The following is a 15,665-nucleotide window of genomic DNA, read 5'->3' as shown; positions in this document are numbered from 1 at the left end:
GGGTCCCTCTGATCGGGGAAAAATTCTCCCTTAGTCTATGCTCTGAAGGTGAAGTTTCCCAAGCACTATTGTATATTGACCCTAAAAAAAGCATTCGGGAAGATAACCTTCATCCGTACTTATTAAAACTGGCTGCTCCCCTAATTGTAAAACCACGATTGAATATTTTTCATAGGTAGGGCGATTCACAGCTAGTCACACAGAGGTACTGTAGAAAGACTCACAGATAGCCATGTCATCAAAGCATTCACAGATTCCTGTGCTCCAGTCATTCAACTGCCCAGCCATTACAGTTGGCACCTGTGATTGCTGGATTACGACATTAGTTGCCATAGTGTTCACTGCAGTTGGAGAGATAAACAGTGAGGTTTAAATTGTCCACTCGTCAATAACAATGTCATAGGCAGTGCTCAAGTTGAGCTTTAATTCACATATTCATATCTTTTAATCATTATGAAATGTACTTTGTCAATTATTGTTTTCTGTGCCCTTATGGACAAAACTTCCATTAAAAACATACATTTGAGCCAAACCTGCCGGAAAGATGTTGTTCTAAAGATTCTCATAACTACTGCAAAGCAAATGATTAGTAGTTCAGTAAAGGTTGTTTGCAGAGGTTATTAATGACACTGGGAGATTACACAAATGAAAGATTGCAATGATATTTTTCTCAGTTTGGCCCAATGCTGTATAATTAGTAAATCACTGTAGATACACTGTAGATGTGTGTATTGCATGTATCATGCACAACAACCTAAACCCGATTCTCTATAAGGAAAACATTTGACCCGGCACCTACCTCTCTCCTCAGTTTCGTCTTGCTCTGACAATGCCTAATGATTTTGAAGGGAAAGACGAACCGAAGAGAGGGCAAACAGTTTGTTAAAATCCTCTGCAATGAGCAGATTTCTTCACTTCTCCTGTGCCTCTCTATGTATCTGTGAGCTACCGGAAGTGTAAATGCACATTATGTAGTCAACAACAGTTTCTAAAGTTTCAAATATCAAGGGCGGTTTGCTACCACCCACTTAATACTACCTTTCAGAATCGTCCAGCATGAGGGCGGCCATCTTGGTGCAGATATCGTGTCCCAGGGACTGCATGGAGCCCATCTCCATCTGCTCGTACAGGAAGCGCATCACCGGCCCGTTGTGCCAATACTCGAGCGTCCGCTGCAGCATCTTCGCATAGAAACTGAGGTCCACCTCGTCCTCCATCAGCTTGGCGTTGATGCCAGTGTTGTGGGGCGCACTCTCCTTGATGTACCAGCTTCAACCTTCCCAAACACTCTCACATCACTCCCCTGCTTACTTCCCTCCACTGGCTGCCTGTCATGGCTCGCATCAAATTCAAAACATTAGTGCTAGCCTTCCAAGCAGTTAAGGGGTCAGCCCCAGCTCACCTCCAAAACATCATCAGACCCTACACGCCTGCCAGACCTCTTTGTTCGGCCACCACAGGTCGCCCGGCGCCTCTTCCTCTCCGAATTTCCACCACCCGCTCACAAGTACTGTCTGTTCTGGCTCCACAGTGGTGGAACAAACTCCTCGTGGAGGTCAGAACAGCAGAATCTCTTGACTGAAGACACACTTCTTCAAGCTGCACCTCTCCCCATCCCTCCCTACCTCCCTGTAAACCTTAACCGTTGTCTTTACCTGTGTTATTTACTTGTGGATTAGGATGATACCTTTGCTAGTTTCGTTTGGCTAGGTAAGCAGTTTATTCCTACATTTGCATGTTGCAGTGTTACTATAAAATAAAAAAATTTAATTAAATAAAAAAACTGATGATCAAATAGGTCCTAGTCCTTATTGTTGTTTTACAGGTAGCAGTTGAAATTGTACTTCCCTCTAGGGTCTTTCAGTGCACTTATCCCTGATAATGGGTATGCATTTTGCACTTTGTTGTACGTCGCTCTAGATAAGAGCATCTGCCAAATGCCATCAAGGTAAAATAACAGGAAGTCAGTGAGGTAGCAGATGGAAAAAAAAAGACAGAGGAGGAGAAACCACAGAAGACGCTGCAGAAACCACAATGCACACTGCAGAAACAGGCACGTACTATACCAAGTACCCAGATCCTCTGCACTATTCTACACACCCAACTCACAACATTGGCTGAAGTCATAGGTTGATAATTCACAAAAACAACCTCCTATAAGCCTCAGTGCTGTTTGCCATTTTCTAATTTTGTACTTATTTTAAAAGGGTTTTTTTATCATCCCTGAGGAACATTCCAGCTTAAAGGCATACTATGCAGGATTTTCACCTTGGAAATATTATGAAACAAACATGCTCAGTCATTACTATGATATACTGGCATCCTGTGTCTGCCCAATACCTTGCATGTCTGTTCTAAAAACTCCTCTGGCTTCTTCTGGGCATGGCCTTTTTGTTTCTGTGCTGTATCCGATTAATACACTGAACTCTTATGCTCTATGATCCAATTGAAGGAGGAGAGGGGGCAAGAGGAGACGATTGGCTACTACAGTGGAGATCTGGGTTTGGGAGAGATGATATGAATATAATTTTTAATCAAAAGCACACGTTTGTCCTTGAGAAAGGGCTGGAAGTGTTTGAGGGTTAGATAAACACTCCTGGGTGTTCGATTTTGGTGTTTTATCACATTATTTGATGTTGTAATCTCTGCTTGCTCCTCCCTTGGTCAGGGCTCCCTTGTAAAAGAGAAAACCATCTCAATGTGACGCACCTGGTTTAATAAAGCGGGAATATAAATCTGAGGTATGTGCTGAAGGTTAATTCTTCATCCCCTCGCTAAACGAGGGAAATCAGTGGCTGCATTTTAACGCTGAGGAGAAGAGGTAGCCTCCATCTTGCAGGAATCTATGTGTTTGCTGATGAATGTTACTTTCAAGAGTGAGCATTTGTTGTAGTTGACAGAGACCAGGTTTTGTCACATGGGACAACAAATGGGTTGTGTCCCCTATATATGGCACAGACTGGCCAATTATCCAGGTATAGGAGGACTTTCATCCCCGCTGAACACACACGTAGCCTATCCTTCCGTCTTCCACTGGTTGAGCACAGTGAAGAATAGCTCTACCTTCAGAAGGTGCATGGATCACTATGCGCAACCAGCAGAAAACTGAAGGACACAAGTGTGTTTAGCAGTTATACTTCCAACTGTCTAACTTCTTCACTTTGAAGGAGGTAGGCTAGAGACTCCTATAGGATTCAAGTCTTTATGCTAAGCTAACACGTTATGCTAACATGGAAACTGAGCCAGTCAATGCACAAAAATTAAAATTAAATCAAACATCTTGTCTAAGAATGGGTAAGCTCGAAAAAAGGTATATTTATCCCAAAATGTTGGTGTATTCCTCTAAGTAGAATCTGGCATCTTAGTGCTGAGCTACAACAACAAAAAGGAACCTCACCAGCCCTTTTCCAGTAAGATTAGACACCCCTGCTTCATATGGCTGCATTTTTCTTTTTATTAGACTGGCTGACCCCTGGAGGGTAACCACGGAAATACATGCTTAAATCCCGACAGGTCTCATGGTGGAAACAGAGTGGTGACATCGTCTTCATTCCTGACCCTGGAGAGCCACAGAGTGTGCAGGCTTTCATTGTTACTCAACTATTCATTGATTAATGAAAGCAGTCGATCACAGTGACTGTACCTGACCTCACTCACCTTGCTGGTATTATGGCAAAAACAGAAATCAGCAGAACCTGTGGCTGTCCAGGACCAGTAGTGAGGACCACTGACATACAAGGTACCCGTAGGTCCGTGGGTACACCAAAGTGCAACTGAAGACAGGTTGGGACATGCAGGACATGTGTCTGTACCTAAAAAACTATGATTGAGTTCAGAGAGTTTCAGGAAAACACTATCGTGTGAAGAAATCATTTATTTGATAGAGAGACATGCACAAATCTACCTAATGAAGCAGTCACTGAGTGTATATTGCAATATACTCAAATAAATACAGCAAAAACTCTTTCTTTTTGCAGTACTTTGTATGCAAAATTGAGGGCATAATAGCAAAACACATCGGGCAGTCACATGATTACTCATATGATCTGGAGCTCTGGGCCAGGAGCTGGGGCTAGCGGACTGAGTTAATTTGCTAATTTAGGTGCCACATGTGCCCCAGGTGGCATGATTGCGGAATTTATGATTATAGGTGCAGTGACATTGGGCTGGGCATTGACCAAGGTCATGTTCCGTTTGCGCCGTTTTATCTCCCGGGCAATCTGGCACCAGGAGCACGTGTTGCAGCAGCTTGCGTAGATGCAGTCAGTGCATATAGTCCCCTGTGGGCGGACACACCTGTCAGTCAAATCCTTTCAAAACAATAGGTACAATGTAAGTTGTAGTGGATAAGAGAAAATGGGGGTAAACAGGTATGCCTCGATTTACGAACGTTCTATTTACGAATTTTCACATTAACGAACACGACATTCTATGGACATTTTTTTCATTTAACGAATGGAATGTTCACTAGAACGGAACTTTACATGGAGAAAAACGTTCTTGCTTGGAAGTCAGCAGACATCGCAACAGACCCAATGCTGCCCTCTAGTGCTTGAAATATTTTTACTGGAATGAAACGCTTTCACTTTCCCACTCCAGCAGCCTAATTTGCATTTGCACATTTACCAGTTTAAACTCAAATGGAGGGCGAAGCTCCGAGATTTACTCAATTTAACAGTTACTTCAGCCAAAAAGCGAAAGTCACCTCGATATGAAAATGGATATTACACTTAAGCATGGAAGAGAGGTAGACTACATTTAGAAACCGAACATGAAGTCTGCCCGTGTATCCGTCAACTAGTTCGCTAGGCAGAGATTTTAATTTCTACTTCTCAGTCGTTGCGGTTGCACTGATCGTTTCATTTCTATACAGTGACTGGTGGCTGGGAAGAACATCACATTAGCCTACATCCATGCACATTGCTGGCCATAGGCACAACGTTGGCAGCCATGTTTTGATTACTAACTCAAAATGTGTTTTTTAAACGGAGTTGCCATTGCAGTTGCAGTCATTAATTTAATAACCACGCAGATGTTCCGATGGTTTACCAATGAATGAAAATAGGCCTAAATATTATATATTTAAAAAAAATGTTTTATCGTTATCAACTGCCCGGAACGTATCTCTATTGAATCAATGATAAATGCTGTTTCGTTTACGAAATTTCGGTTTTAGAACAGTTTCTCAGGAGCGTAACCCCTTCGTAAATCGAGGTATACCTGTATCTCTGAAACCACCCCTCCACCCAACACCTCCCATATTGAGTACCTGGATGCCATATGTGGTGCGTGTCCCAACCCTCATGGCCAAGGCGATGGGAGGCACACACGTGGGTACACCCATGATGTTCCACATGGAGTCTAGCAGGGGGAGACAGAAGCATTCTCCGAAGTCTGCGCTCGTCTTGCATGCTAAAATGCAAGGGCACCAGCATCCGAAGCAGCCTGTGGGAGATAAGAAGTTCAGCTAACACATAGTGTTCCCTCAGCATTGCTGTGGCAGCTACACAGTGGCACTGTTAGTATTTATACTAGATCTGGCTGCTTGCAAAAGTGGTCTATTCAGTCATTTAGTGCCATAAACGTTCATGGTGTAAAATGTCCCTCTCTTTTTCGGTTCATTTTTACTTCTGACTTACTTCAGTTGTGAGCCCAACTGCTCCTAGTAATGTACACTCCATAACTGCTGTTTTAACACATGACCCCCAGGGGTACCTGCAATACGAACCCCCCTTGACATGTCTGGCACTCCCACCTTTCTTGATTTCAGGCCGACAAAAATAATACCTGCAATCATTAGCCATCACATTTTACCTAAATCACGTCATTGACCGTCATTTATAATAATCTTATATCAGTGGAAACTGTCGGCCTGGCACGCAAGTGAGAATGGTGATGAGTCTGTGCATGTAAATGATCTGAACAACAACAAGGTCTTAATTTCCACCCCCTCAGATTTTACATCGCGCAACAGAGGACTGGGCCTGCTCTGTTTTAACTCTAGAGATATGGTACTTTATCCAGATATGGGTTTTACCGCGCAACCAGGATATGTCTTTAATCACTGAATCCTGGCTTAACAAAAACCGTTGCGCCATCGATACCTTATCAATGATCTTATCGGAATATTCCCATTATGAACTAATTATAAGGACACACTCAAGGACACTTGTAATTATTTAAACTTGACGCAGCTCATCACTGAACCTACGCGACCTAATTTTAAAAGATTATCTCTGATCGACATAATTTTAACTGACAAGCCACATAAATACCTACATGGAACAGTCTTCCCTCTAGACGCAAGTGACCATTGCCCCGTCGCATGCATTTGAGACGTAAACCTTCCAAAATCTCGCCCACGATTTATCACCAAAATGAATTTTAAGCATTTTAATGAACAGCAATTTTTATATGACCTCTTTTATCCCCGACATTGAACTAGCGTTCAGACATTTTACCAACATTTTTAATTCAATCGCAGATAAACACGCACCCTTTAAGAAATAAAGAATTTAAGATATATCTAATCCATGGTTCTCTTCTGCATTATCTGAATTACTTATTAATAGAAACAAGGCATGGTCAGCAGCCAAAGCATCAAATCTCCCCTCAGACTGGCAATCCTTCAGACAACTGAAAAAGAAATGCCTCGCCTCGATCAGAAAGGCCAAATCAGAATTTTTCATCAATGCGCTGACATGAATGAGCATTACAGCAATCCTTCCAAATTTTGAAAAATTAAATCTATGAATAACAACACCAAGCCCTCGTTTCCGCAACAACTCAAACCAGATTCGGGCCTAATTCTTGATAATATTAATGTAGGGAACACATTTAACCAACCCCTCAAAATTAAATCAAGGCCTAACAAGGGTCCCTCTGATCGGGGAAAAATTCTCCCTTAGTCTATGCTCTGAAGGTGAAGTTTCCCAAGCACTATTGTATATTGACCCTAAAAAAAGAATTCGGGAAGATAACCTTCATCCGTACTTATTAAAACTGGCTGCTCCCCTAATTGTAAAACCACGATTGAATATTTTTCATAGGTAGGGCGATTCACAGCTAGTCACACAGAGGTACTGTAGAAAGACTCACAGATAGCCATGTCATCAAAGCATTCACAGATTCCTGTGCTCCAGTCATTCAACTGCCCAGTCATTACAGTTGGCACCTGTGATTGCTGGATTACGACATTAGTTGCCATAGTGTTCACTGCAGTTGGAGAGAAACAGTGAGGTTTAAATTGTCCACTCGTCAATAACAATGTCATAGGCAGTGCTCAAGTTGAGCTTTAATTCACATATTCATATCTTTTAATCATTATGAAATGTACTTTGTCAATTATTGTTTTCTGTGCCCTTATGGACAAAACTTCCATTAAAAACATACATTTGAGCCAAACCTGCCGGAAAGATGTTGTTCTAAAGATTCTCACAACTACTGCAAAGCAAATGATGAGTAGTTCAGTAAAGGTTGTTTGCAGAGGTTATTAATGACACTGGGAGATTACACAAATGAAAGATTGCAATGATATTTTTCTCAGTTTGGCCCAATGCTGTATAATTAGTAAATCACTGTAGATACACTGTAGATGTGTGTATTGCATGTATCATGCACAACAACCTAAACCCGATTCTCTATTAGGAAAACATTTGACCCGGCACCTACCTCTCTCCTCAGTTTCGTCTTGCTCTGACAATGCCTAATGATTTTGAAGTGAAAGACGAACCGAAGAGAGGGCAAACAGTTTGTTAAAATCCTCTGCAATGAGCAGATTTCTTCACTTCTCCTGTGCCTCTCTATGTATCTGTGAGCTACCGGAAGTGTAAATGCACATTATGTAGTCAACAACAGTTTCTAAAGTTTCAAATATCAAGGGTGGTTTGCTACCACCCACTTAATACTACCTTTCAGAATCGTCCAGCATGAGGGCGGCCATCTTGGTGCAGATATCGTGTCCCAGGGACTGCATGGAGCCCATCTCCATCTGCTCGTACAGGAAGCGCATCACCGGCCCTTTGCGCCGATACTCGAGCGTCCGCTGCAGCATCTTCGCATAGAAACTGAGGTCCACCTTGTCCTCCATCAGCTTGGCGTTGATGCCAGTGTTGTGGGGCGCACTCTCCTTGATGTACCAGCTTCAACCTTCCCAAACACTCTCACATCACTCCCCTGCTTACTTCCCTCCACTGGCTGCCTGTCATGGCTCGCATCAAATTCAAAACATTAGTGCTAGCCTTCCAAGCAGTTAAGGGGTCAGCCCCAGCTCACCTCCAAAACATCATCAGACCCTACACGCCTGCCAGACCTCTTTGTTCGGCCACCACAGGTCGCCCGGCGCCTCTTCCTCTCCGAACTTCCACCACCCGCTCACAAGTACTGTCTGTTCTGGCTCCACAGTGGTGGAACAAACTCCTCGTGGAGGTCAGAACAGCAGAATCTCTTGACTGAAGACACACTTCTTCAAGCTGCACCTCTCCCCATCCCTCCCTACCTCCCTGTAAACCTTAACCGTTGTCTTTACCTGTGTTATTTACTTGTGTATTAGGATGATACCTTTGCTAGTTTTGTTTGGCTAGGTAAGCAGTTTATTCCTACATTTGCATGTTATGGTATTACTATAAAAAAATAAATAAACTGATGATCAAATACGCACTTGTCCCTATTGTTGTTTTACAGGTAGCAGTTGAAGTTGTACTTCCCTCTAGGGTCTTTCAGTGCACTTATCCCTGATTATGGGTATGCATTTTGCACTTTGTTGTACGTTGCTCGAGATAAGAACATCTGCCAAATGCCATTAATGTAAAATAAAAGGAAGTCAGTGAGGTAGCAGATGGAAAAAAAAAAACGGAGAAACGGAAAGCAATGCCATGGCAGGAAAAATGGACTGACACTGCCTCAGAGGACATTTAATGCATGCTGCAGAAACAGGCTCGTACTGTACCTAGTGGCATGCACCCAGATCCTCTGCACTATTCTATGGGGCTATACTGTTCTACCCTTTAATCATAATCAGTAGCTTTGACATATCACTCAGTTGTGTACAAAGAAAGTTCAGAAAAGGGAAATTCTGTGCAGAGAGGTCTTTCTATTAAACCAGCCCACTAAAACTGCAACAGAAACAACGAAAGTAAGTGACTTTGATCAAACCTTAGCAAGTGATCAGTATGTGTGCAATATGTATGCCTCTCTGTGTCTTACATGTGTATAACATATTCACCTGACAAAAAAGAATAAATAATTTCCAGTGTGCATACAAGCCTCCGGATCATTGAATTAACCACACAGGCGCATTACTTCTAATATATGCTGTTTGTTTGAAAAAAACACCCTGTCACTTACACGGCTTCTTTCAAAGGCACCGGATTTTGTACAGCAAACAGACCAGGAAGTCTTGTCACCTTACTTAGTTTGAAAGATTTTTTTTATCATCCTTGAGGAAAATTCCTGCTTAAAGGCATACTATGCAGGATTTTCACCTCGAAAATATTATGATGATTATTATGATGTTAAGGTAAATGACTGGGACACACAAGGTCGGTGGTTCTAATCCCGGTATTGCCACAATGTGATCCGCACTGCCATTGGACCCTTGAGCAAGGCCCCTAACCCTGCATTGCTCCAGGGGAGGATTGTCTCCTGCTTAATCTAATCAACTGTATGTCGCTCTGGGTAAGAGTGTCTGCCAAATGCTAATAATGTAATATACTGGCATCCTGTGCCCAATACTTTGCATGTCTGTTCTAAACTCCCCGGGCGTCTATTGGGGACGGCCTTTTTGTTTCTGTGCTTTATCCGATCAATACACTGAACTCTTATGCTCTGTGATCCAATTGAAGGAGGAGAGGGGGCAAAAGGAGGCGATTGGCTGCAAAAGTGATTTTTAATCAAAAGCACACATTTGTCCTTTGCAGGAAGTGTTTGAGGGTTAAATCAACACTCCTGGGTGTTCGATTTCGATGTTTTATCAAGCTTCAAGATATAACTGATAAAAACATTTTTTTTACACGCAAGTTCTGGTCCTATTCGCACAACCTTCAAATGCATGTCCCGACAGTCACCCTGTTTCCCCACTCTATTTAAATTCCCTTTGAAATGCCTTGATTTGAGGTCTAGGTGCCGATAACCATTTGTCTTTAGCCTAACCCGGAAACCTGTCAATAGAAATGATCATATCTAAATGAGTGTTTTGTCACAGAGGATGAAGCGCTTCCTTTCAGCTAGTTTCCATTTGTTCAGATACTGCATAAAAACTGTATCTTTCCCAATAAAGATTGTGCAAGTTTGGAGAAAGCTCAGGAGAATGTACAGATGATCTGGAACCACAAATAAAGAGCTGAACTTGCCTTGCACTCTTTCTTTCCTGAATGCGATTTGAAGTACCAGCAGCGAACAGAGTTATAATTAAGAAGAAGACACAAGCATTTCTTCATGGGTTCCAGGATGTTATATCTTCCAGCCTTTGAGGGGGGCACCATAGTCCTCTGACAGTCCTGTGCTGCCAGACTGCAGTCCCAACCTGTGAGGGAGGCATCTGTTGTCACCTCCTCAGGGGGATTAGGCCCGGTATGCTCATACTTTCAAGAGTGAGCATTTGTTGTAGTTGACAGAGACCAGGTTTTGTCACATGGGACAACAAATGGGTTGTGTCCTCTATATATGGCACAGACTGGCCAATTATCCAGGTATAGGAGGACTTTCATCCCCGCTGAACACACATGTAGCCTATCCACTGGTTGAGCACAGTGAGGAATAGCTCTACCTTCAGAAGGTGCGTGGATCACTACACGCAACCAGCAGAAAACTGAAGGTTTGTTCAGCAGTTATACTTCCAACTGTCTAACTTCTTCACTTTGAAGGAGGTAGGCTAGTGACTCCTATAGGCTTCAAGTCTTTATGCTAAGCTAACACGTTATGCTAACTTGGAAACTGTGCCAGTGAATGCACAAAAATGAAAATGAAATCAAACATCTTGTCTAAGTGTGCGTAAGTTGGAAAAGGTATATTTCCCAAAATGTTGGTGTATTCCTGGTTGGTATAGTAGAATCTGGCATTTTAGTGCTGGGCTACAACAACAAAAAGGAACCACACCAGCCCTTTTCCGGTAAGATTAGACACCCCTGCTTCATATGGCTGCATTTTTCTTTTTATTAGACTGGCTGACCCCTGGAGGGTAACCACGGAAATGCATGCTTAAATCCCGACAGGTCTCATGGTGGAAACAGAGTGGTGACATCGTCTTCATTCCTGACCCTGGAGAGCCACAGAGTGTGCAGGCTTTCATTGTTACTCAACTATTCATTGATTAATGAAAGCAGTCGATCACAATTACTGTAGCTGACCTCACTCACCTTGCTGGTATTATGGCAAAAACAGAAATCAGCAGAACCTGTGGCTGTCCATGACCAGTAGTGAGGACCACTGACATACAAGGTACCCGTAGGTCCGTGGGTACACCAAAGTGCAACTGAAGACAGGTTGGGACATGCGGGACATGTGTCTGCACCTAAAAAACCATGATTGAGTTCAGAAATGGACTGAGCATGCGTGAGCTCTGAGAATGCAGCTTGTGGAGGGAAATTCAACTTGGCAGCGCTCTCCTGCTAGACAAAAAACAAGAAACAAGAAGACAAGAAAACTATATAAAAAAAGAAAAGAAAAAAGAAAGTTTCAGCAGAACACTGTTTGTGTGAATGAATTATTTTATTTGATAGAGAGACATGCATGCACCTACCGAATAAAGCAGTCACCGAATATACTAAAATAAATGCAGTAAAAATTGACTTTGTATGCAAAATTGAGGGCATAATAGCAAAACATATTGGGCAGTCACATGATTACTCATGTGATCAGGAGCTCGTGGCCTGGAGCTGGGGCTAGCGGACTGTGTTATTTATTATTACAGGTGCCACAGGTGCCACAGGTGGCGGAGCTTGCATGACTGTGGAATTTATGACTACAGGTGCAATGACATTGGGCTGGGCATTGACCACGGTCATGTTCCGTTTGTGACGTTTTATCTCCCGGGCAATCTGGCACCAGGAGCACGTGTTGCAGAAGGTTGCGGTGATGCAGTCTGTGCACATATCCCCCTGTGGACAGACACGCCTGTCAGTCAAATTCTTTCAAAATAATAGGGACAATGTAAGTCTGCAGGCCCCCTGTACCTTCATGAGTCATGGTAGCTGAAAGAAAATGGGGTATACCTCTGAAAGCAGCCCTCCACCCAACACCTCCCATAATTGAGTACCTGGATGTTGTATCTGTTGCGTGCCCCAACCCTCATGGCAAAGGCCACGGGAGGCACACACGTGGGCACACCAAAACAGATCGTGATTGTCCACAGGCTGTCCATCACGGGGAGACAGACGCATTCTCCAAAGTCTGTGCTCGTCTTGCAGGCGAAACAGAGAGGGCACCAGTATCCGAAACAGCCTGTGGGAGACAGAAGTCCAGCTAGCACATAGTGTTCCCTCAGCATTGCTGTGGCAGCTACACAGTGGCACTGTTCGTATTTATACTAGACCTGGCTGCTTGCAAAAGTCTATTTCTATGTCTATTTTAGTGCCACAAACTTTCATGGGACACACAATTCAGGTTAAAAATTTTGCTTCCACCTACTCCCCCCTCCCCTTTTCGGTTCATGTTTACTTCCGACAACTCCCAAACCCCCACCTATCCCTCGTCATTTGCCCTTGGTTGTCGCTTGTTAGGGATATAAGCAGGGGAAGCACTGATGTTTTACAGTGTACTTCCTGCTTAGTTCGCCTAAAAACAAAATAGCATCTAACACCGTATCAAGCCTGCTCTCAAAAACCCTCACTCCACTACATGTCCTGGCAAGCTATTCCACATAGTGACCACTTGCTGTGTGAAAAAATACTTCCTAATATCTGTGTAATTTATCCATTGTCAATTTCCATTTTTGTATAACCACACACACACATTATGTTTTTGCCTGGTTACACGGTCAGAGATTGATTATGGAATTCTCCAGATGCCACTGTGTTGGTTTGATAACATTACATAAGAAGAATTGCTATGGTATTAACTGTCAGCACTTGTTTCAAGAGACACACAGACAAACAAACTGTCACACACAGCCAGACAGACTCACAGGCAAGCGGACAGTCATACACAGCCAGAAATGGACAGACAAACAGTCAGCCACAAACAGGTAGGAAGATTCACAGACAGCTAGTCACACAGAGGTACTGTAGAAAGACTCACAGATAGCCATGTCATCAAAGCATTCACAGATTCCTGTGCTCCAGTCATTAAACTGGCCAGCCATCACAGTTGGAACCTGTGACTGCTGGATTACCACATTAGTTGCCATAGTGTTCACTGCAGTTGGAGAGATAAACAGTGAGGTTTAAATTGTCCTCTTGTCAATAACAATGTTATGGGCAGTGCTCAAGTTGAGCTTTTTATTCACAAATTCATATATTTGAATAATTATGAAATATACTTTGACAATTATTGTCATGAACAAAACTTCCATTAAAAACATGCATTTGAGCCAAACCTACCAGAAAGATGTTATGAAGATTCACACAACTACTGCAAAGCAAATGATTAGTAGTTCAGTAAAGATTGTTTGCAGAGGTTATTAATGACAGTGGGAAAAATGAAACAAATGAAAGATTGCAATGATGTTTTTCTCAGTTTGGCCCAATGCTGTATAATTAGTCCATCAGTGTAGATACAGTATGCTCCCCTCAGCCTCCCCTCATAATGGAAAAAGTCTATGTGTAGCCAACCCCAGTATAAAGACATCCTGGTGAAACCGAAGTCATCTGAAATCATTTGGCCGTGTGTATTGCATGCATTACGCACAACAACCTAACCCCGATTCTCTATAAAGAAAATAAATCTACCTGGCACTTACCTCTCTCCTCAGTTGTCTTGCTCTGACAATGCCTAATTGTGAAATAGGAACTGAAGGGAGGGTTTGTTGATTCAACTGAATTTCCATATGGGTCTGGAACCTGTGCCAGCTGATTTTGCATGAACAAAATAACTTTTCCTCTTCACATGTCACAGGTCACAGGCAACCCTGGTCCACACATTCACATTCTTGCTGTCAAATCGCATTCTTACCAGCTCTGATGCCTGTGTTACCTATCCAGTCACTTTACATTACATTACGTAGCATTTAGCTTATCCAGAGCTACGTACAAACAAAGTGCAAATCAAACACAAGAACAAGTGCCAAGAGGACCGGAGAGGACAGTACAGTTCCGGGTCCTAGTGTAAACATACAGAAATTCAGAACCCTTGAAGAGTACAATCAACCTTCAAACTAGCATACCACAGTTGGCAGCTAGAATACAACAATACTGTAGGGTAGGGGCAGGGTGGAGGGCCAGTAGCGACTGAGGTTCGACCCTTGAAGGCGAACTCACAATAAAGAAAGAAAGACCTTCTCCCGGGACACAGGGAGGAACAGAAACTAACCCGTAGGCGGTAATTGGAAAGAACAGAAATTAAGCCCAATAAACGGCTGTAGAAAATAAAAACAACCCTCAGAAAACAGGGCGAATACACAAACCAGATATAGTGCTGGGAAGTGAGCACTGTGAGTAATAATAGTGAATTCCCCAAATAAAAGTACAACCTAGCAAAAACCGCAAGGCACAAAACAAAAACCCATGAGGCGCAGCTCAGGAAGAAAAACACAAACTAAAATACAATACCGGGGACAACGTCCCTCTACCACTGGCTCACACGAGCCCCAAACAAAAAGGAAGAAATGAAAACCTTTCAGGAAGGCGTCGGTGAACAAACACCACAACCAAGCGCCTTCCTTACCTATTTTTTGGTAGTCTCAGAGATTTTTGATAAATAACCAACACTGACTCTACCAGTACAGAGTCTACCTGGTGTCTTACCGGCTTTGTGCACGTGCAAACATTGAACACAAAAGCACTGAAGGGAGTCAGCACTGGCTTTAAATACTCTTGGGGAAGTTAATTCCCCAGGAGTTAACTACCTCCCACCATGACAAATACAACAGCCAATAAAAACAACAATATCTGTACAAGTAACGATATCTATACATAAGTGCCATTACAGTCTAAGGCTAATCATGGTGAGTGAGGAGGGAAAGGTGTAGCCTGAAGAGATGGGTCTTCAGTCTGCGCTTGAAGGAGGTCAGAGACTCTGCTGTTCTGACATCCACCAGGAGGTCATTCCACCACCGTGGGACCACGACAGACAGCAGTCGTGAGCGTGAAGTGCAGGTGTGGCGAGGGGGAGGCGCCAGACGGCATGAAGTGGCAGAATGGAGGGGTCATGTTGGTGTATAGGTCTTGATAAGGGATTGAATATATACAGGGGCTGATCCTTTAACTGCCTGGTATGCGAGCACCAAAGTTTTAAATTTGATGCAAGCCATAACAGGCAGCCAGTGGAGGTTGCTGAGCAGGGGGGTGACATGTGAATGTCTGGGAACATTGAATACCAGACGGGCGTGTTATTCTTCTTCTCCAATTGAAACACGCCTGTAAAATGGTATTATGTTGGCGTACCAAACCAAGATTGCTCTACACCTTGTAGTTTGTTCTGCTGAAAACAGTCTATGACTTCAATGGCCTTAAATATGGTCAAACAATTCGTTTTTATTCTTGGTCCATAAGCATCTAATTGTCTTATGATAA

At 43.0% G+C, this 15,665-nt stretch overlaps 1 protein-coding gene across 1 annotated transcript; it reads right to left on the bottom strand.

Moving 5' to 3' along the window:
- Positions 1-11,687: 11,687 nt before the first annotated feature.
- Positions 11,688-14,912, bottom strand: LOC133124923 (cornifelin-like). Its single transcript, XM_061236498.1, has 4 exons — positions 13,895-14,912; positions 13,234-13,350; positions 12,254-12,438; positions 11,688-12,095 (listed from the first exon to the last, which is right to left on the bottom strand). The coding sequence occupies exons 1-4, from the start codon at positions 14,013-14,015 to the stop codon at positions 11,880-11,882; spliced, it is 639 nt and encodes a 212-aa protein (XP_061092482.1). The 5' UTR covers positions 14,016-14,912; the 3' UTR covers positions 11,688-11,879.
- Positions 14,913-15,665: the final 753 nt, after the last annotated feature.

The sequence above is a fragment of the Conger conger genome, chromosome 3 (assembly GCF_963514075.1).
Source record: "Conger conger chromosome 3, fConCon1.1, whole genome shotgun sequence".
Classification (NCBI taxonomy): Eukaryota; Metazoa; Chordata; class Actinopteri; order Anguilliformes; family Congridae; genus Conger; species Conger conger.
The sequence above is the reverse complement of the archived record's forward strand: the minus strand, read 5'-3'. Positions and strand labels throughout refer to the sequence as shown.

Coding starts and splice junctions, on each gene's coding strand:
- LOC133124923 (XM_061236498.1), bottom strand. CDS start 14,015: ATGCAAAATCAGCTGGCACAGGTTCCAGACCCATATGGAAATTCAGTT. Junction 13,351..13,894: donor CAAGACAACTGAGGAGAGAG/GTAAGTGCCAGG, acceptor CTCCAACTGCAG/TGAACACTATGGCAACTAAT. Junction 12,096..12,253: donor GCAACAGATACAACATCCAG/GTACTCAATTAT, acceptor GTCTGTCCACAG/GGGGATATGTGCACAGACTG.